At 38.4% G+C, this 22,136-nt stretch overlaps 1 protein-coding gene across 1 annotated transcript; it reads left to right on the forward strand.

The window, feature by feature from the left end:
- Positions 1-66: 66 nt before the first annotated feature.
- On the forward strand, positions 67-20,181 carry LOC105919338 (ADP-ribosylation factor-binding protein GGA3). Its single transcript, XM_036137406.1, has 16 exons — positions 67-210; positions 4,775-4,859; positions 5,224-5,299; positions 6,272-6,370; positions 8,154-8,277; positions 8,472-8,572; positions 8,644-8,724; positions 8,819-8,956; positions 14,466-14,676; positions 14,763-14,933; positions 15,021-15,088; positions 15,171-15,274; positions 16,695-16,843; positions 17,172-17,341; positions 18,585-18,695; positions 19,240-20,181. The coding sequence occupies exons 1-16, from the start codon at positions 168-170 to the stop codon at positions 19,351-19,353; spliced, it is 1,845 nt and encodes a 614-aa protein (XP_035993299.1). The 5' UTR covers positions 67-167; the 3' UTR covers positions 19,354-20,181.
- Positions 20,182-22,136: the final 1,955 nt, after the last annotated feature.

Genomic DNA, 22,136 nt, shown 5'->3' on the forward strand with positions numbered 1-22,136 from the left:
GGGGGTGGAGGGTGTTATTTAGCGTCAGAAAGTGTGACTGGCGGTGCGTGAGCGTCACATGTCACCATAAACAAGCGGCTGTTTGACACCTCCGCTCCAACCCTCAGAGGGACGCTCTCAGGTCAGCAGCTGGCTCCGGACCGGTGGACGGGGGACTCCCGGCGGCTATGGCGAGCGGTGACAGCCCGGACACTTTTGAATCGTTGCTCAGTAAGTAAAATGGGCAAAAAAAAAAGTTAGTTTTCAGCAACTCGCTTGCATCTCGTCGCTCGCCTCCCACCCATCGGTCGCCGTTGAATGTCACGCGAATAACCGTCAGCTTGCGGCAGCATTTGCGCTTTTCTCTCCCGGTGGCAGGTTTTCTTTTTATTTTTTTCTGTGCGCATCAATGCACGTCCGTGTTCGGCTGTCTTTGTCTCGTTTTGATGTGTGAAAAGAGAGTTTTGGTCCGAATTTTTTTTTTTTTTTTTGCTTGAACAGGAAGTTGCTGTCTGCTGCTCCTGCGCGTACCCGAGAGGCGCTCGAGCGGTTTTCGTCGGTGCGCCACTGCGCGCGACTTCAGTAAAGTTAGTTGAAGATATTCACAAATTTGGCTTTTCCCGATCAATAACTCTACAAAACCGACACCTCTCTGCAACACCAGCAAGCCAGACAGTGAGCTATGACCGTAGTTTCCTCATAACGAGTGTTCCGCCGCGCTTGGAGTCGTTGATGGCACTACAATGATCCATAGTGTAGTTATTGGTAATTTTATGCTTATAAAACGATAAAAAAAATCTAAAAAAAAATAATAAAAAATAGACTTATGCACATTTTCCCAAATTAAGAGTTGTAGTATGAACCAGAATATAATAGTTTAGTGGCACTGCAGCGTTTTATAGTGTACTTATTGCTAATTTTATACTTATTTTAATAATAAAAATGTGAAAATGTAGGTATCACTAATCTAAATGATAAAGCCTGATTAAAATGAAGGCACTTTATCCAAAGCTATTTGATTTGTAGAGCAAACTGTTATTTTTAATGGAGTTTTTTTTCTATCCTACACCTAGCCAAAGGGACCTTCATGAATATTTTTTCCCATTTAAGGCTTTGGAAAGTTCCTCAAATTTTGTTAATGTATTATTTTTCCAATCCAATAAATGTAGCATGAAAGACGTGAGATCAGATACACATAAAATTAATTTGATGACAATCCACCTCTCCTTAGTGACGCTGTTGAATATTTCTCCATAATTATTTTTCTGGTGTTGCAACTTGCAGACGGTCCCTAAGCATTTGCGGACCAGCAACTCTGCAATAGAGTCCTGTGCAATTCTCCCAGCGCGGTGGGAGACTCGTTTTGAGGAAACCACAGTTGTAGCTCACTGTCTGGCTTGCTGTGGTTGCAGAGAGGTGTCGGTTTTTGTAGAAGAAATGATCCGCCGACGAGTTATTGATCCGGAGAAGCCGAATCTTTGAATATCTTACTAACAAATCAAACTATTAGCTTCATATCTGGTCACAGGAAATTAAACTAAAAGCGTTTTCGGCACCTTCCTGCTCTTGTGCAAAGCACGGCTGGTAAACACAGCTCACAAGAGTAAGCAAAGCATATTTACCGTAACTAAACACACAGAAGTTATTTGAGATCCTGAATGCGTTCTTTCAGAGTCCTCTTAAAACCACTTTAAAATGTCCAAATATTTCACATGTGCTTTTGTTGGTAATAAGAAAAACTATCCCCCTAAACTGGCTTAAACCATGCCCACCGACCATTGCGCAATGGACACAAAATCTAAAACAGGAATATCAGGTGGAATGTCTAACTCTCCAACTCCATGGAGATGTTTTTTAATGAGATGGTCACTTGTGCCATCTCTTTTTGACTGACCCTTGCTTTCATTTATTTGTTTTGATTGATCTACTTTGTGATTTACAGTTTTTTTGTCTGTATCACACTGCAAAAGGGAACAAAAAGTAAGTAAAACTTTCTTGAAATTAGTGTATATTTCCTTGATTTGAGCAGGTAACTAAGACCGTTTGCCAATGGAATAGGATTTTTGCACTTAAAATAAGAACAATTCATCTCCATCATCATATTTCAAGTGCAGGGTATCTAATTAACTTATTTTAGGTGTTAAAACACTCATTCCACTGGCAAATAGTGTTATTTAGCTGCTCAAATCAAGCAAAAATATACTAATTCCAAGAAAATTTATAAACTTTTAGTTCCCTTTTTGCAGTGCATAAGCCTCTTTGATGTATTGACGTAAGTGAATACATTTTAAGCCCATTTTATGAGCCAACCCTCAACACTTGTTGGTTATTACATTGTAATATATTAGTCATTTTGTCAATAACGTAAAAAAAAAAAATCCTGATTAAAACCATACACCTGTTAGTGCGCAGTCATGATTGGTTTGATTCATTCATCTATTTCGCTAAACCTGTTTATCTGTGCAGGGTTGCCAGCAGGGGGGCTGGTGCCTATCTCCAGCAGTCTTTGCGCAAGAGGCGGGGTTCATCATAGGGCAACACAGAGAGGCACTGGAAAATAACCTAAGCATACTCACACTCATATCTAACGGTCATGTTTTTGGACAGTGGGGGGAAGCCGGAGTACCCAGAGAGAACCCCATGCATGCGCAGGGAGAACACAAACCCCAGGCTGGTGTTTGAACCCACCTTCTTGCAAGGCACCAGTGCAACCCTAATTTGATTCACTCCTGCTTGGGCGCCTCGGGACCCCCAAATGCAGATCCAATTGTACAAAAACATGTACTCAAGTCATTCCAATCCAATAGAATCACATTTACATCACACACTTTCCAATATATAACTATATAATAACAGAGTGCAGGAAAATTCAGTTTATCGTACCATATGGTAAAACGTTTTTCTAACTAGGAAAAGGCCGGCCGATTGCATTGAGATACTGTCTTTGGAGCTACCCCTCCTACCACTGAGCAAGTCTGTAGACGGTTTATTAGTCCATAGCTCTGCAGCAATCCCTTAATACTAAAGCAAGCATGTGCCAACAAGCGGAGAGGAACAACCCTCCTTTAACCACCTCCAGCAGACCCAGGCCCAGTGTAAGCAGCCATCTTCAGCTCGTCATGTAAAAACAGCGCAGTTAGATTCAAAGATCTCCAAAATCGTATTGCCCATGTGATTAAGCTTGTTTGAATGCATTCGTGCATACCGCTGATTTGATGACTTAGAAATGTTGTGGTTGCTCTCCATAGGGCCCCTTGTGTGGTTCAAGTATGGATATCTTTTCTAAAGAGCTTCTCCTTAATTGGAGTCCAAGACAGCAGGTTGTAAATTAGCTCTGACTGCTGGAATCTGAAATCTGGTTTGATATTGAGCTCATGTCACATTGTCCTTTGGATAACCTGAGAAATACTCAGAATGATGGGGTAATACTTGTTTAAACAGTAGCCTATTTCTGGTTTGATCCCCAAATTCCCTATTTTGCAAGTTTCATACCATCCAAAGTCTTGCACCTAAAAAGTCGCATTATATAAATCAAAACGAATCTAATATTTTGAGCCCCATCTTCGTCCGCTCGACCGTAACTTTGAACTTTGCTGTTTTGTTTTTTTCATTCTTATTTCTTAACTGCTTTGTTGTCGTTATCGGCCACAATCTTTGGTTGAGCTTGAAGGCTTTTGACTTTGGAGCAGATTCATGTCTCTGCAGCAGAAGACTCGTTTTGCTGATTTGCAGAGAGTGCCACGTCTATCTGCTCAAGATCTCTGCTGTGGTGGTTCCTGGGTGGTTTCTCTTGTACCCTTCTGGGCTTAAGATGACAGCTTGCATCTTCCGTTACTCTGCGGTTACGGCTCCCATAACATACACCTAGTGTTGGTTATATGAGCATTTGATGTAAATCATGTTGTTTTTTTATGTTGACAGCGATGACTCAAATAGGCATTTGGTCTTTTATAGATTTGTACTGATTCTGCCAGATCTTCTCCTTGTGCTCTTTCTCGTTCAATCCAGTGTGCGCAGCATCGTCAACACAATCACTAACAGGAAACCTATGGTTGATATATGTTGATAATTTGTCAATAACGGCAGACATGCTTCCTGTTTTTTTCTCCCCTCTAAAAATACAACTTCCTGATTATTGGTGAATACGTTTACTTCCTCTGAAGCCTTTTTTTATGACTTTTTGATTTAACAAAAAAACAAAAAAAAGAAACAACTAATGGAATAAATCCTGTTTCAGGTTGCTTTCAGTTTGGCCGTTTTTTTAGATAGTTTCACTAAGAAAATGATAATACACACTGGAACTTATTTTTGTATTATTTCATCCAATGCATTACAAAATTAACATCAAAAGATTTTTTTGACAAAATCATTCCAGTGAGCTGAGAGAACCGGCCACAGAAATAATAGCCATAAAATACGTCGCCGGCGCTGTAAATTAGAATATTAAACAAGAAAAGCACGGTTCTCAATTTGTTTAAAAAGTAATGATGACCCCCCACCCCCTGTCTTTTCCACCTAATGAAAATAAATAGTGTGGTAATAAATTGGCCTGTGATAGACTGGCCTCCCTCTCACCCAGTGGTCACTGGAGACAAACCCCCACCCCCACCCCCCCACCCCCCCACGCGACCCTGCACTCACAACCACGTATAGAAAATAGACGGATGGATAAATAGAATACCAACTAAGAAACTTTGCCTTAAAAATAAATCCATGTTTGTCTTTTATCCTTAGTAAGTCTTTGCATGTCTTTGTATTTAACTCACTTATTTATTTTTCTGTTCAATTGTACCAGATCATGCCACAGATCCAAATAACCAGGAAGACAGATGGGACTGCATTGAGGCTTTCTATAAGCTTGTCACCCAAGAGGCTGATGGGTAAGCCTACCAGTTTTTTGTATTGCACTTTTTTTTTTTCAAACTTCTGGAAGCTTGTGAGGCTCTCCTCCCTGCTGGTTTTAGCCATCGCCTAGAGTTTAGTGTTCAAACCGGTTGCTTCTTGTAGCTATTTTCACGCCACCAAAGCACCGAGGAAAGCGTTGCTTCACGGGGGTTTTTCTGAGTTACTGTTGGTTGCACCACTTCGAGGTGGTGTAACTAACAGGCACTCTTCTCAATAGGCAAAATTCAGAGACCTGTCCTGTGTTCCAGCTCTCTTTGCACGTACAGCGAAATATAAACAAGGTTTTGCTACATGACCCACTCGCTCATTCTAATGTGATTCCATATTTTCTGTTTTCAGGCCACAGATAGCTCTTCGCCTTATTGCCCATAAGATCCAGTCCCCTCAAGCGAAGGAGGCTCTGCAGGCCATCACCGTCAGTATTTAAACTCCTGACACACATTTAGGCTTAAAATGATTCATACTTCTGGCAGATTTCAAGCAATCTTTCAATTTTTGCAGCATGTGTCTTCTCGCTGGAAGTAATATTGTTTGCAGCTAGTGTCTTTATTTTGAGTCTGAAGATTAGGGTGATGGCAAGGAGGCGTTCTAGCCTCAAAGACTAGGGGCTCAGAGCAGCAGGTCTAATGCTGATCAGCAATGTTTAGATGTTTGTGATTGTATTAATGCCAAAAAAATGCTTTTCAGTTGGGTATAAAGAAGGGCATTAATACTTTTTGACATAGAATTTTTTTTTTTAAATTAAAAGAAAAGCAAAACATTTTCCAAAAATGGAGTTGCCTGTGTCCTATCGGCTACAATCTGATGTTGAATAAAAACAATTATTTAGGGTTTGAAAATATTTGAGCCTATCTGTACGTTTTACACCTACTTAATGCATGCTACACAATGTGTTTTTGGAAGTCACCAGATTCAAGCCTTTTTTCCCCCCTTTCCTTTAAATTAGAATTGTTTCCCTTTTTACTTTTGAATAAACCGGTCCAGTTTTGTTCATTTTGTGAATGAAAATACAAAATCCACCATAAAGGTCGAGTTGCATTTATAATGGTACTTTGAACATTGTCTTCCCTTGACTGATAGGACAGTTGTCTTTGTGTTAACTGGAGGGGAGGGTGGTCTTGTGAGTAATATGTGTAACAACAGTTTAACCACATGAATATGATGGACATTAAGGGCAAAATTGGCATTTAAATCCACTGTGAAGTCTTGACACAGTTGGCATGAAATGCAACATTTCATGGGTCATCTGCTTCATATCATCTGACATGTAAGGGGTGGTTAACCACAAGTTACCGACGAAGGGGGAGAAGAAGATTCTTTTCTCTCGTGTCATTTTTTTTCCCTCCGTTTCACTTTTTTTTTTCTTTTTTTTCTGGGTGTTTTCCAGGTTCTCGAGGCATGTATGAACAACTGCGGGAAGAGGTTTCACAGTGAGGCTGCAAAGTTTCGCTTTCTAAATGAGCTTATTAAAGTCTTAACGCCAAAGGTACCGCTTACCACTGACTTAACTTTCAGTTTCTTGAAACCGGTTATAATTCATACCACAAATCCTAATTTCTTTCTTGAACCCCCTATAATTTGATATAGAAACAACTTAGTCCAGTTTCAGAATTTTCTTTACATAGTTCTTTTGCTAATTTATCAGATGCAACACCAGGAACTGCTGAAAGGTTTTAAAAATACATTTTCACTGATGCATCCTTTTGGCTGCGTTAAAAGTGCAACTAACTGCGAGTGGCTTTTAATTCCCATATTTGGCCAAATTAAGCAAAAGAGTTTTGCTTTAGATTCTTTTGTTTACCCATAATGCACCTGTTGAAAAATGGTATAATCTCTATTTTAACACGACATTCTAATTATTATAACACTTTCTTTTCTTCATATGGTCTTTTATGAGTGCAAAATCCTAGTGAAAACCAAACATTGTAAGATGACATTTGGTCCCTTGCAAAAGGATTCATACCCCTTTCACTTTCTTTACATTTTGTCCAATTAAATCCACAAACTTGTGATAGACTAACACAAAGCAAAATTGAAGAGGAGTATTCAGTTCCCTTTAATATGAGACCCTTAAATAAAAGCCTGTAAAATAAACTGCGTTCAGAGGTCATATAATAAACAGAGTTCAAATGTGTGTGATTTTACCTAATTGTAAATACAACTGTGCTGTAAAGTCCTCAGCAGTTTGTCAGAGAACAGAAATAAACAATTTGTTGAAAAGATGACTTATAGTCATGCCCTCCACAAATCTGTCTTTTATAGAGAAGTGGCATAAAGAAAGCCATTGTATGAAGAAAACCGCCAGAAATCATGTCAATTTGTAACAGAAACCTAACTCTTATCAGCCTGAACATAAAATCCTCACAATTAAACGTAGCTATGGCTGTATTATCCTGTGGGGATTCTTTTGTCCAGTCAGCACTGTGAAGCTGGTCAGAGTTGATGGGGAAAATGGATGACGGCAAATGAAAAACAATCCTGGAAAAAAGGCTGCAAGACCTTGAGAGTGGAGCAGAGTTTACCTTCCAGCTGGTCGGCTGTCTAAACTAATCATTTCTATATTGAGTCCACACACGTGGACACTGTTTACTAATTGGGGGACATCTGAAGATAAGCAGTTTTACTTGATTTTATTAGGAGGGATCAGTATAAAGGGGACTGAATACATGTGCTTAGCAGACCTTTCAAGTTTTTATTTGTAAAGAATTTTTGAAAATCATTTATTATTTGTCTCCTGCTACATAATTATGCTCTAAATCAGAAGTTTGGGTACATTTTTTTATTTCTGTGATACGTTGAATGCATTGAACCAAATGCACTTTTTCCCCCTGTTAATATATCAGTGTTCTATATATTACAATATATTACAAATATTATATGTACAATATAATATTTGGCTGGTTTTGTGATTGAATGACTGAGCATTAATTTGAAAGTAATAAATATCGATATTGGAGTCAAATCAAATCAAGCTGAGCTGTATCGAGAATCGTATCGAATCGGCTCATCCTAGACGATACCCAGCCCTAGAAAGTAACATCAAAAGCAAAACCCCAATGTTTATTAAAATTATTTTGACTACCACAAAGATTAATGGAAATTTTCTTTACACACAAGGGTCCATTCAAAGAGAAATACATTTCATAAGGTCAAAAAAACACAGCGGAAAATTATGTGTATAATGAGTAAATATCTTGATCTGAAAGGTCAATGAAATGAGAATCGAAACAAATTGCAAATAAATTTTTTTTTTTTTTTTTTTAAAACAGTATTTTGGCGCGTGGACTCCACAGAAAGTTAAAGACAGGGTGACGGAGGTCATCTACGGCTGGACCCTCTGGCTTAAAGATGAACCAAAGATTCAGGAAGCCTACAGCATGCTGAAGAAACAAGGTGCGGAAGAACACAAACATACATTCAATCTTTAGATTTACCCGCCCGTAGGATCGCTGGCTTGAAATAAAAAAATAAATAAAAAAAAGACGTTATTTAAAAGTGGGGATTAGCAACTGTTAGCAAGTCTTTTTTTCCTGACTGTTGTGTCTTTCTCTCACAAATAATAGAAGCTATTTTCCTTCTGATTTCAGGTATTGTAAAGACAGATCCAAAACTACCAGACACACTCATCATGCCTCCTCCCCCGCAAAGAACCACAGAGTCGGTTTTTGATCAGGAGGAAAAGGCCAAGGTGAATGTTTGTGACTGTAAATGAATGCCCATTTAAATTTTCAAGTAGCTAAATTATCTGTTCCTCATCAGCTCTTAGCGAGATTATTGAAGAGTGGCCGTCCAGAAGACCTGGAAACTGCCAACAGGCTCATTAAAAGCACCATCAAAGAGGTGAGCAATATGGTGGTGGTACTGGTTAGCTTTTTTGTATGCACACTTTTAACGATTGTATGACCTGATCATTACGGGTTTGTGTGTTCCTTAGGAGCAGGAAAAGGCTGAGAAAGTGGCAAAGCGTGAGACAACTCTACAGGAGGTGGAAAGCAGCACCAAGCAGCTCAGAGAACTGCTGGAGCAGCACACGGTTACTGGGGCTGCATTAGAGCCCGGCGATGATGTTAAGGTACGCTGGACATCACACTGAGGAGGTGTTATCTCTAAAACTTAGATTTTTAGCCCGGTTTTTGCCCCAAACTTCTCCTTCTAAGAGGCGCAGATCCCGGCGTTTCTCTTAAAATAATCTAAAGAGATATTCCTGCCGTGTGTGGTGTGTTAAGAGTGATCGTCAGGACCGCTCAGACCTCAAATCAGGGAAATTCAACATGTTGGATTGTCTTGCCGATATCCTAGTAGGGCTAGACGATATAGCAAAAAAAACATTGATAAAATATAAGTCATTTTGATCGATATCGATAATTATCAACAAATTCAAAACATATATTTTAAGTGCAGCCCTGGCCATTTTATGGTGTTGCTTAGAGACCTATTGTTAGATATAGAACACACAATCACTGAATTCAAAATCAACCCTTTATTCAACCAAGTTTTTACAAAAACTACACGTTTTTTAAAAAAAGAAAAAAGAACGCGTGCTCTCTGAACTCTCTGAAGGGGGCGGAGCTTGTTGACGGAGCGTTTCCTGGTTCTGTGTTTGTGATTGGTTGGGAGGATGTAATGACTGTAGTATTAACCTATATGATAGGCTTGAATGCTTAAGGAAAACTTTTATTCTGTTGAACTTTTTATTGAACCCTTTTGTTCTATCATTGATATGCGATTATCGATCGATATATATTGTTATTGAATTATCGTCCAGCCCTATATCCTAGCATGTGTGGTGTTCCTCGAGGACAAACGAACAGACAGCCTCTTGAATGTGACGTCTAGCCAATAAGAAAGCGCAGTGAGGGAACCTTGAGAAAAAAAATAAATAAACCAACTCACCTCTTTATAATAGTGCAGCAAAAGTAGTCCCGCTTTAACCGAAATTTTTTCTTTTCATGTTTTTTTTTCTCCGTTGAAATCAGTCCAGAAACTATCGCCGTTATTCAGGATTGGATCCTGAGTGAAATCTGTTCGTGTGTGGTGTGTTGTGTTCGCCGTCCCCCCCCCGACTCCACGCACTGTACCAGAAAACCTCTTTTATCTAAGGCTACGTTCACACTGCAGGTCTTAATGCTCAATTCCGATTTTTTTTGTGAAATTGGATTTTTTTGCGTGTCCGTTCACATTTCCAAATATATGCGTCTTGTATGTGATCTCCTCTGTGTACTAAACGCGTTCAACCTAAGTGTCCCACATGCGCACTGGAGGACACGATGACGTCACACGTAGCAAGCGTCCTCAGTGTTTCTGGAAGTAAAGATGGATTATAATGCTGCCGCGCATTTTGCGGTCATTAATTTATTTTCTAACCGGAGCTTTCCCTCCATTGACTGCTCTTCTCATTGTAGTCCGCTATGGGTGTCGTCTTTCTTCCCACTTCTGCATAGCAGGACGCAGAATAGTGACGTTTGTCGAGTATCAGTGACGTACAGGTCGTTCAGACTGTCATAAAAAGATCAGATACAGGTCGCATATGGGCAAAAAAATCGGAATTGGGTCACTTCAGGCTGCAGTGTGAACGTAGCCTTAGATTTGTTATCGTTTCATGTGGCGTCTCTCAGGCTTTGAGAAGCGCCCGACTATTTTAAAATCCTGCCGTGTGAACCAGCCTATAGCTGAGGCTCAAGCAACAGTCGTGTAGGAGAGAAATGCAACACTCCTAATTAATAACCATAAGCTTCGAAACAAAGCGCCTAGTTAAAGAAACAGAAGAACAACTCATTTTGTAAGTTTCAAACTGTTTAGCGTTGCTGCTCACACCTTTTAGGCCACAGCTGCTATGAAACAGTTTGAGATTAATGCTGGATTATTCGCATTTCACTATTTCTAATCACAATCTGGACTCTGTGGTTGCGGTGGGCAGAGTTTTAATAAACTGCAGCCTCGCTACAGCTAAAAGAGGATCCAATCAGCAGGAGTTCATAGTTGCAAACCGACGTAATTTTTTTATTTTTTTTTGTCTACTATTTCTGTAAATGTCACCTCGCGTGCAGATCCTCAGCAGAGTGGGATGCTTGCTTACTGAAGACTTTTTGTAGCCACTTGTAATTAGTCAGGTGGTTATTTAGAAATAGTTGATTGAAACTGTGCTGGGTTTAGGTAACATGTTAAATCTTTACAGCAGGATTCTAAAACACGGTAAATCTCGCCTCGGAGCAGAGAAAACTTTGGGGGTGCAGCAGTATCCAATAACAACGTTGGTGCCGACCATGAATACTGATGAGATGGCGATTAAATTTACTTTGTATCTAAAGAGTTTTTATTTTATTTTGCATGTTTGCATTTAGATTAGCCATGTTTCTATTTTCTTTTTTTTACATTAATAAGAAGCATATGCGACATTTTTAATTACATAAAAACACGGATAGCTGACAGTAAGATTTTTAAGATCTGTAAAAAAAACATTGGATTAATTGAAATAAGTTGGCGCTATTCTTCCATTTAACTGTGGGTGTTTTAGGGAATAAATATATGATTTGGTACTTTAATTAAACAATGTGTTTAATTTAAAAAAAAAACATGTAATTTGGAAAGTTAAAAACCAAATTTAGGGGAAAAACTGAATGGTATGTGGATAATACAAAACAAATTCAAATGAGGCCCTAATTTTGGACCGCTCATTGAACGCAGAGATTAGATTGCTGTTCTTCTGTAATGATGTTTTGTTGCAGGCCATGTTCAGTCGATGCGTTTTATTTATTAAGGAAAGAAGAAAGTGAATTTGTTGTGGCATTAAAAGCAATTAAGTTGATCAAATTTATCTTAAATGTTCTTATAAAATCAGAATACTCAATACAATCCAAATTTGAGCAGCTCAGGGTCACAAGCAAACAGTTGTAGACCAGTTGTTTGTATGTTGTAAGGAAATATAATGAAGTTGATTTACTCATTCCTAGTTTTTCCAGACTTTTTATGTTGACTACAAATCAAATTTGGTTCTTTGGATATGAAGTCTTACTTCCCTTGCTCAAATAAAATTCCCCTGCTGAGGACTCATGTTTGCTTTTCATATAAACATGTAGCCAGAGCACAATATATCACGGCAATCTCATGATATCACTGTGTGATTTGTCAGTGTTCCAACATCTTGTGGTTTCAGGAATGTTTTGGCTCTCTCGTTTTTCTGATGACCGTAAATATTCAGAAGGATTAAGGTCTGGTGACTGCGGAGGAAACTCTGTCTCTAAAATCTTCAAGGTTTCTACCCTGTCTGGAAAAACATGGAATCAGATCTTAATGTTTAATATAACAAATATTTGTATTTCCAGACTATTATTTATTTCCATTGGCTAAACTGTGTCCTTCTGTCCTCACTAATTCCCGCCTATCTTGTGGAAAATGCTGGCTTAGTTGTGTGTGCCACTCAGTAGCAGCTCACTGCTCCGTAAGGGAGGAGTTAAACGCAGACAAGTTTTCCCTCTGTGGAGTTATTATTATCTTATGTCCTTTATTTATTTGTTCTTATCAGTTCTTCATATATTTTTCCTTTGTTACTTCCTTTCTTCCTAATGTCCTACCTCCAATCTTTCTTTCTTTCTTTCTTTCTTTCTTTCTTTCTTTCTTTCTTTCTTTCTTTCTTTCTTTCTTTCTTTCTTATGTCCTTCCATCCTTCCATTATTTTCTTCCTTGTGTCCTACTTCTCTTTTTCCTTAATTTTTCCTTCCTTCCTCCATATTTTTCTTCTTCTGTCCCGTTCCTGGGATTTTTCAGGTTGCACCGTTAAAGCCGGCCTCCCCACAGCAGAAAGATCTGCCAGAAATTCATAGTGACCCTTACTATTTATATTTTTGGATGAGTGTGAAGGTTTTTTTTTTTTTCTTTTTACAGGTTTTAAAGGCAAGGCAAATTTGTTTATATAGCACAATTTAAACAGATGTCTTTTTAATCTTGATTTAAAAGAACTCAGGCTTTCCGCACTTTTACAGTTTTCTGGAAGTTTGTTCCAGATAAGTGGAGCATAGGAACTAAATGCTGCTTCTCCGTGTTTAGTTCTGGTTCTAGGTATGCAGAGCAGGCTGAAGTCAGAAGACCTTAGTGGTCTGAAGGGTTGATACACTGATAACAAGTCTGTGATGTATTTAGGTGCTAAGCTATTCAGGGATTTGTAGACTAACAGAAGTATTTTAAAGTCTATTCTGTGAGATACAGGGAGGCAGTGTAAGGACTTTAGAACTGGGGTTATGTGCTCTACTTTCTTAGTCTTAGTGAGGACGCGGGCAGCAGCGTTCTGGATCAGCTGCAGCTGTCTGATCCACTTTTTAGGCAGACCTGTGAAAACACCGTTGCAGTAATCAATTCAACTATAAATAAACGCATGGATTAGTTTTTTCAGATCCTGCTGAGACATTAGTCCTTTAATCCTAGAAGTGTTCTTCAGGTGATAGAAAGCTGACCTTGTAACTGTCTTTAGATGCTTTTAAAACCACATGGCCTCTGTGGACAGCAATATTACTGTTTACAGTAGATGGTAGTGTTCGTCCCACACAGACATTTCTCTCTCTTCACACTTTTCCAAAAGATTTAACCCTCAATTTATGCCTCTCTATACTTTTCTTTATTTCTTGAGGTGAATTGTTTTAAAAAGTCATTTGTCTCTAACCCTCCTTTAATTGGTGGGGGTTGATGTAAGGACATCCTCTAAGTGGTGTTTCTGCTTTAGTGTCTTCACCTAAAGATGAACTGTTTTGTTTTAGACCCAAACTTGCATTTTCTACTCATGGAAAAAGTAGATCTCTCTTTAACAGCTTAGTTATTTCTGCAGCGGGTCCTAGAATATTAACAGTTTCCATAGGAAATCAAGCTACTGTTTGATGCAGGGAACTTCCCTCTTTAGGCTGAACCCAACAGGCTTGATTACTGAACAATAAATATGTGAATGATTTCATCCATCCATCCATCAATCCATCCATCCATCCATCCATCCATCTATCCATCCATCCATCCATCAATCCATCCATCCATCCATCCATCCATCCATCCATCCATCCATCCATCCATCCATTTATTGGCTGGTAAAGATGTGTAAAAATTCTTTAAGATAAATTAAGACGTGATTGCAGGAGAATCCTCTGAAAATGTTTGCCATCTTTTAATTTGGCTTTTTTCTGTAAGGGAAAATATTTATTTTTGTAACAATATCAAACACAACTAATGTCCGTTAAGACATTTTCATGCCTTTTTACAGATTTGTCTCCATCTGTAAATTGTCTCTAAGTGATGCCTGGTGTGATAATCAATTTTGGCTTTCAAAAGGCTCAAATTTTCCTAGACCCTGTTTCTTATTGCGTAGTCAAATCTCTTTTTTTTACCTTGTTTTCAATGAGCAGCAGAAAACTCTGCAAGACTCAGCTAATTTCAGAAAAACAAATGTCAGCTGGTTGTTTCCCAGCATGATTTGGTTATTAATGACAACATTTGTGTATCGTCAAAGGAATTTAAGTGTGTTTCCTGCATTAGTGTCTTTGTCTACTATAATTTTTTTTTTAACACTGCGCCTATAACATTATATCTTTGTGTTATAAATGTAGGAGCTCTACGAACGCTGTGACCGACTGCGGCCCAGCCTGTTCAGGTTGGCCAGCGACACGACGGACGACGATGCGGCTCTAGCACAAATCCTGGCAGCAAACGATGAGCTGACGCTGACAGTGAAGGCCTATAAAGACCTGGTGGCAAAGGGAACATGTAACCTGGGAAGATCAAGAAGTAAAAGCGAAGAAGTAACAAGCAAAAATATGTGTAAGCCTGATTTGGTGCCTTTTGTCTCTCGCACGTTTGGGTGTCTTTGTTGCATTTTTACAGGCTTTGTTTCAATATTTATTCAGATCCGACTAACCGCCGAGAGATTAAGAGCTACCACCTCATCGATCTGTCAGCTCTCGACTCGCCAGAGATCCAAAGGAAAGCCGATTTGCCACCTTCATTTGAATCTTCTTCACCCGTCTTCTCTTCTTGTTTGGAGAGCACCTTTTTTGCAGCACCAGAGCCGGACTTTGGTGAGATTTCATTTGAAGCCTTTATTGAAATATATCTATTTGTTAATAAAGTGATTCCCTTCTCATAGTGATGTTGTGTGATTACAGAGTTTGATGATTTAGTCACAAAACAAATCCAGCAGAATCCAAAGTCATATTACGAGGAACTAATGCAGGTGACTTTTCAATAGAAAAGGTACATTTTTAAACATTTAAATTCATGAGAGATTGATATAAGAAAAATATTTTCTTTTTTAGATTGACAAAGGCTGTCAGATGACTAACGGTCACCAGAATGGAGGGAGAGAAATTTTACTGACGGCCCGCGGATGTGGAGAAAGCAAAAATTCACCAGATGTCTGGTAAGGAAAGATTTACTGTCATCATAGTTTACCCTATTAGAAACCCTAATAAGTCCTGTTTATAGGTCCCTACCAGCCTTGTAGGGGACACAGCAGCCCCGGGGAAGAAGGCGCTCTGATATAACGACACCGAAAGTAAATTTTATGGTGGAAAAGTAGCATGCTAAACTCTAAACACACCATTGCCACTGTGAAACACAGTGGTGGCAGCATGATGCTGTGGGAATTGATCTCTTCAGCAGGGATAAGAAGCTGGTCAGAGTTGATCAATAGATAGACGGAGCTAAATGCAGGTCAAACCTTGAAAAAAATGTGTCTCATTCATGTGATAGAAAGACCCAGACTTTATTTTTTAGGATGTAATAATGTCAAATATTTGAAAACGGCTAAAAAGGGAGAAATTACATTTCATTCTCAACTGATGGTCTTTTCCTCTGAGGACACGACACATTTATGACATATGCTGTCAAAAAGTTCAGTGGTGACTCAACAAACTAATTAATTAACGCTAGAGATGGACAATATAATAAATTGCAATTCTCATCCTAATGTAAATGTGTAAAACATTCCAATCTCAAAGGAATGATTGACACGTTTCCAATATTCATCTGTAATACTGCAACTTATTATTTTTCTGATATGCTACTCTACTTAACGCCTTTTAGTAACCTATACTGCTCTTGTCCGCTCTCTGTTTTTCAAAAATCTCCTTACCAGAAACCTTTTCCCATTAAATAAACCAACGAGTCATGGTTCCTATATAAATGTTCATGGGTCCTCAGGTCTGTTTAAAAACATCAAGTATAAATTAAATAAATGCTTTAGTTGCAGGACCTTGAAAAGATATTAACACATCTTGAAACTTTTCACGTTTTGACCTTGTATGGTGGTTCCAACCACAAACCTCAATGTATTTTCTTGGGGTTTTACCTCATGAAGTAACAGAGTAGTGCATAATTGTAAAGTGGAAAGAAAAGGCTCCGTGGTTTTTGCCTGAGTCAGCACTTTGTAGAACATCTTTTCTGGGCAGAAACAAGTGCAAGTCTTCATGGGTATGTCTCCACCAGCTTTACACCTTTTTTTTTCCATTTTTGCTTTTGCAAAATAACTGAAGCTCACTGAGGTTGGATGGAGAATGTCTTGAGTGTTTTTTTTTAAGTTCTACCACAGCTTTTCAGTTGGATTTAGGTCCTAACTTTGACCCTTTTACATAGCTGGAGCTTGAAAAGTGCCTCACGTTCAGTTTGATAGCATTCATATGTAGAGATTATCATAGATTTACACAACAAATAACACTCAAAAACAAAAATGTCCACTTTATAAACCAAAATAAGGGATTGTTATTCCAACTATAACATGTTGGGCTTTCATTTTATTTGAATTCATTTGGCTGAAGTACTTTTATTTCTTGTTCTTTCAGGTCACACTCTCCAACTAAGCAGGTCCCAGGATCAGGGTCACATAAACAACCAAATAAAGACTCCGGGTCCTCGTTGATACTGCAGGAGACAGGCCACCCCCCTCCGTCGCTGAAGAACATCTTTGTTCCTCTAGAAACCATCAGACCCAGTATGTCTCCTCAATCCCAGTTACCTCCTGTTTACAATTAGCACTTTGCTGCAGGGAAAAAACTCAGATTACAGTAAAAAGAAAAAACACCCTCTAAAAATCTTAGGGTTCTTTCGAGTATATAATTGGTCCGGTCTTTACCAGGCTTTAAAATTATATATCTAGCCTCCAGAATAGAAACACACATGACAAATTGTACTATATGACTATTTATTAAACACAAAATTGAAAAGATAAAAAAAAAAAAACACTACAACATTAGAATTTAAAGAAGGTAATTTACATCATAGCTGTCTCTGAATCATTATTATTTTCTCTTGTGTTTTAGGTCAGCTGAAGCCAATCACATTGTACAACCAGGCTGGAATCCACGTGTCTCTCCATTTTGCCCGAGACTGCCCGTCAGGTCATCCAGGTGTGGCGGTGGCCGTCTTGTCCACAGTCAACACATCTGCACTCAGTCTGAAGGATTTCATGTTTCAAGTCGCTGTTCCCAAGGTAAGAAAAGGGTGTTTTGTGAGGCACTTTGTGATTTTTATTTGCGAAAGCTTCTATACAAATAAAGTTTTACTGATTTACATGCTTCACTCGGACCTGGGGAAAATCCAGGCATAAAAGGTAAGGGGTTTATCCAGTGTTGTGTAGGCTCATGACTTAACAGAGAACCAGCTTTAAATTGAATATTTTAGGATCTTTTTTACTTTGGTATAGACTCTCAATAATCCAGGACATGGCTACCCTATGTGGTCAAATAGAAGGCCAGAGGACCTCTCCTCTTGTTTTTCTGAAGATTATTCAACTCTCATCCAAGAGGTTTCTTCATTTCTTATTGTGGCTCAGGAGTGTTAGGCTTATAAACTGTAATGAAGACAATGACAGTATTCACAACTGGCAACAACGACCCAACAGTGAGCTAATGGCAGGGCCAGGTCAGTGACTACTGTGACCTTTCCGGCTGTATCAGTAACTTTAACACTCCTGTTAGCGTTATGCTTCAGACTGAAATCAACAAACGGATATTTCCGACTCAGAACTTAAGAAGCCCCTTCAATGCAGGTCAGGTAATTGTCTTCAGGAAAGAAGAGAAGCGCATAGTATTGACTTATTTTACTGACATCGTGCCACATAGACCATATTTATTTCCCCCTTTTAGATTAATCAGTAAAAACTTAAAGCTACCACATTGTGATACAGAGGTTTTTAAAACAGGTGACTTTGATTCTTGTCCGGGAACCTCCAGTATAACCCGGCTGCTGCAGAGTTCAGCGCTTAAGCTGTCTGTTGACGCAGAGCTGATGTCTGGCAGCGTCCTACTTCCTCAAAGTTTTGTCAGGGAATCTGCGACACCTCCAGAGGACTCCGGAGTGACTTCTGGTGTCCTCCGTCCCACCCCTCCGTCTTTTTTGCCGGCCTTGTCACATTATCCATAGCCACTGGCTGCTTCTACAGTATATGCTCTTTCTGACAGGGTCTAATGTTTGCTCACAATGTCGGGCCTTAGACTTCTAAATCCTGGCCCTGCTGTCGGTAGTTTTTAGACCTGACACTTCTCTTTTCTCACACTTGTCCCAATCCCTATTTCTAAAGCACACACTGCACAATTTACTCTGTCAGACATAGGGTATGAACAAAATAAGCAGCAAAAGTCTAAAGACTGCCTCCAACGTTTTATAAATCTGCCTTTAACAGTTTCGTCCTCATATTTGAGGTATTCATATTCTATTCCTTAACTCCATTTCAGAGCATGCTGGTGAAACTTCAGCCAGCCTCCCGGACAGAGCTTCCTCCTTACAACCCTCTACTTCCTCCACCTGCAGTCTCACAAGTTCTGCTGTTAGCTAATCCTGAAAGTGTGAGTATAAAAGCATTTACACATTGGTGTTATTTTAATCTGACCCTTAGTATATGAGTGAGGGGAAAAAACCTACACTTAAACTTTGCCAAAGCACTTTTACACTTCTATGAGACTCCTACCAGCAGAAATGTATTTGCGGTTAATCAGATTCTCTGCAGCTGATGTTATTCTGTACTCAAGAAGTCTGGATGCTTGACTTGAATCGGAAGTATGACTTTAAGGACATACACGGTTATGCGATAAAGTTAACGCGTTTGTTTTCTGTTGAATTGTGAGGGATATATGTACATTTAAGGTAGAAAAAGCTGAGCTGATTTTTGTCTCACAAAAACCTGCCATTTTAACTGGAGTGTGTCGGCTTGTTAAACAATTTTTTAAAAAAAAATATGTATACATGATCAGAGTAAACACTTTCCTCTTTATTTACTGTCATAGCACTGTACCCCCTATTTTTTTTGGCAATGTTGTTCTTTTACTTTTGAGCATGTCTTGTAAGTGTTAAAATATTCCTTTAAGACATACCCTCTTTTTGTTCTCTCAGCGTAAAGTTAGGCTACGCTACAAGCTGACTCTGACGCACGGAGACCAGCGGCTAATCGAAACAGGAGAGATCGACAGCTTTCCTGACTGGACGACTTTGATGGCGCAAAAATGAAAAATTACACAAACTCAAGAATCGAACTCTGCCAGACCTCAAATCTGAAGATTGGAGGCAACGGAAGGAAAAGCTGAGTCAACGAGAAAGAACAAGGCCACAAAACGAGGACGCGGTTCATGGAGAAAAAAAAGCACAAACAATGAGCTTCGAACCATTTAGTGCCACAATGCTAAAGTGTTAAAGGTACAGTCGGAGGCTTTTGTTAGGTTGTAAGCTCAAAAAGAGCTCTCTCACAGTCAATTCACTGCTGTCCCAACATCTGTATTTTAAGCATTTTATATGTTTGTAAAACCTAAATTATCGTTTAAAACAAATTATCTGTAGCATCAGCTGGAATGCAGTCCGCAGACCCCCAGAGGACGCCACAGAACAGGCAGCCTTGGATGGTATTTTGTAGTCTTATACATTTGTGAACCTAGTTTATGTTGTTCTGCAGATCAACATTAGACCTCTTTTGAAACAGATTTTGAATAAAATTCTATTTTTAAATGATGGTAAAGACTGTTGAAACGTTAAAATAAAATAAAAAACGGTTAATTGTTTTATTATGGGCTCTATGGGCTTTCATTCAGCTGTGAATTGTTCTCCTACTACTGTCATTGTTGCATTTGTTGGCATGTTGTTTTAATAAAGTATACTTAAATGTTACTATTTACATGTGTTCTCATTAAGGCTTTTCCTTTCACCTACTTTAAGAACAAAAAAAAGTTTCTTTATGCTGGAATTATTGTTGCAATGCATAATTATGGGAAAACCTGATGTTTCATAATGGAGTGAATGTATGTCACTTTTCCTTTTTAGACTTCATTAAAAACATTTTTAAAATATTGTCAGTCATGCCTGTTTTTACAGTCTACATGATTTGATTCCAGTTGCAGTTCAAGTAAACCTGTTTGCCTTTTAAATCAAACAAACACTCTTGTGTCAAGACAAACCTGAAAAAAAACAAGGATATAAGAGGGAACATACAGCAAATCTGTCACTTCATGAGTCAGTAAAAAACAATCATAATGCAAGTCTTACCACTGTGGAAACTCATTTAATTTAAATAAACTTTAGCTTATGCTCATACTTTTATTTTTATTTGCAGCCAAACCACAACTCTATTGCTGTCATCACCTCATAATTATCTTTTGGCTGTCTCATATTGTAGTGTGAAGCCAAAATGTACCAATAAAAAGCCAATGATATTATAATATAGGCTACTTGTGTGTTTTATTTTTTTGCAGAATATTCTCTGATATTATTATTAAGTTTGCTAATTTATTATTTTGCGTCTTTAAACATTCACACACACAACCTCCCTCAGATGGGAAATAGGCCTCAATCGTCTCTGCTGTTGTGGTTTCTACCAAATAAAGCCAGAGAGAGGATGTGTAGCTAAAGTGATCTTGAGATTTTGCATTTTAAGAATCTGAAAATCCAGACCGCAGGTCTGTTGTGGTTGTGTGTGTTTTTCGTACATTACTGAAGCTCCTGTTTGCTAAAAGAACAAATAGTTTAACTGTCATGATCTTGTTTCTTGAATTTCCAGGCATCCAAATCCAATGAATGACACCAAACAAGAGCTATTTGCAGAATAATTTGTCATAGGTAGAGAAGACTTGGCTGGTTTTCATCAGCGACACCTAACGATCCCTCCAATTTCATTTTATAACAAAGAAAACTTTTAATTAGAAAAATGTATGTCATAAGATTGAGGTTATAACTTTTACTTGAAAAAGAGAAATGTAAAAAAAGGACTCAGCCCTACTTTTAATCTGCTTTTCTTTTTTAGTGTCCTGTATCCAGCTATAACAGACCAACATATTTTACTCAAAATATGTGCAAATATTAGATGGCTCAAATTTATGCAAATAATGGGGGGGGGGGGTCAAGAGAGATTAAAACATTTATTAAATTGCTTCAGTTGTGTCACAAAACCTACTTGAACAAAGTCATCAGCACTCATTATAACCTCAATGGCTACCTATGACATTCTTGTTGTATATTCTATAAATGTAAATAGAGCATAAAAGTTTTTTTAAATGTATTTCATCTGTTTATTTACGGATAGATGGATTTCTAAATATCAATCAATCAATCAATCTTTATTTCAGACACAAAAGAGGTCCATAGTAAAAAACAAATGATAAAGAAAAAGAAAAAGACAAACAAGGAATAAAATGACAGTCACTGAGCCACAAATAAATGATGACGCCAATGTTTCCACAATCTTGAGAAAAATCTCACTGTACTAAAAACAGGGTTCACTAAAATTACTATTATATTATTGTATGACACAGATAATCTACACATACATTTATACATGAGATTCCTGAGTGCAGCTGCACATGTGGGAACAGCGGTATGTACAAACATGTGGCTAGCACTGCTCCATCTAGGCACTTTAAGTAGGAGCCTCAGGCCATCATTGTATGCCACATAAAGTTTGTGCAGGCTACTTTTTTTATATCTTCGCCATAGATGGGCTGTGTAAAATGAAGTGCAAAAAGCTTTAAAAAGAGCTACCTTCACAGAGGATGAACACATACCAAACTTTCTGATCAAAATATTAGCCTGAGCATATATCATGCAATACTGCCTACGAATGTCACGATCATCAAATAGGTCATCAGTTATGTAATGTCCCAGATATTTAATTTCATTGCGTATATTGAGGACAATGCCAGATAAAGAGAAGTCAGGGGTTATCAGATGCTTATCTGATCTACTTCTAACAATCATGATATTGCTTTTCTTAGCATTGTATTTGACATCAAAATCACATCCATATTGGG

Source organism: Fundulus heteroclitus, chromosome 5 (genome assembly GCF_011125445.2).
Source record: "Fundulus heteroclitus isolate FHET01 chromosome 5, MU-UCD_Fhet_4.1, whole genome shotgun sequence".
In the NCBI taxonomy this organism is placed as follows: Eukaryota; Metazoa; Chordata; class Actinopteri; order Cyprinodontiformes; family Fundulidae; genus Fundulus; species Fundulus heteroclitus.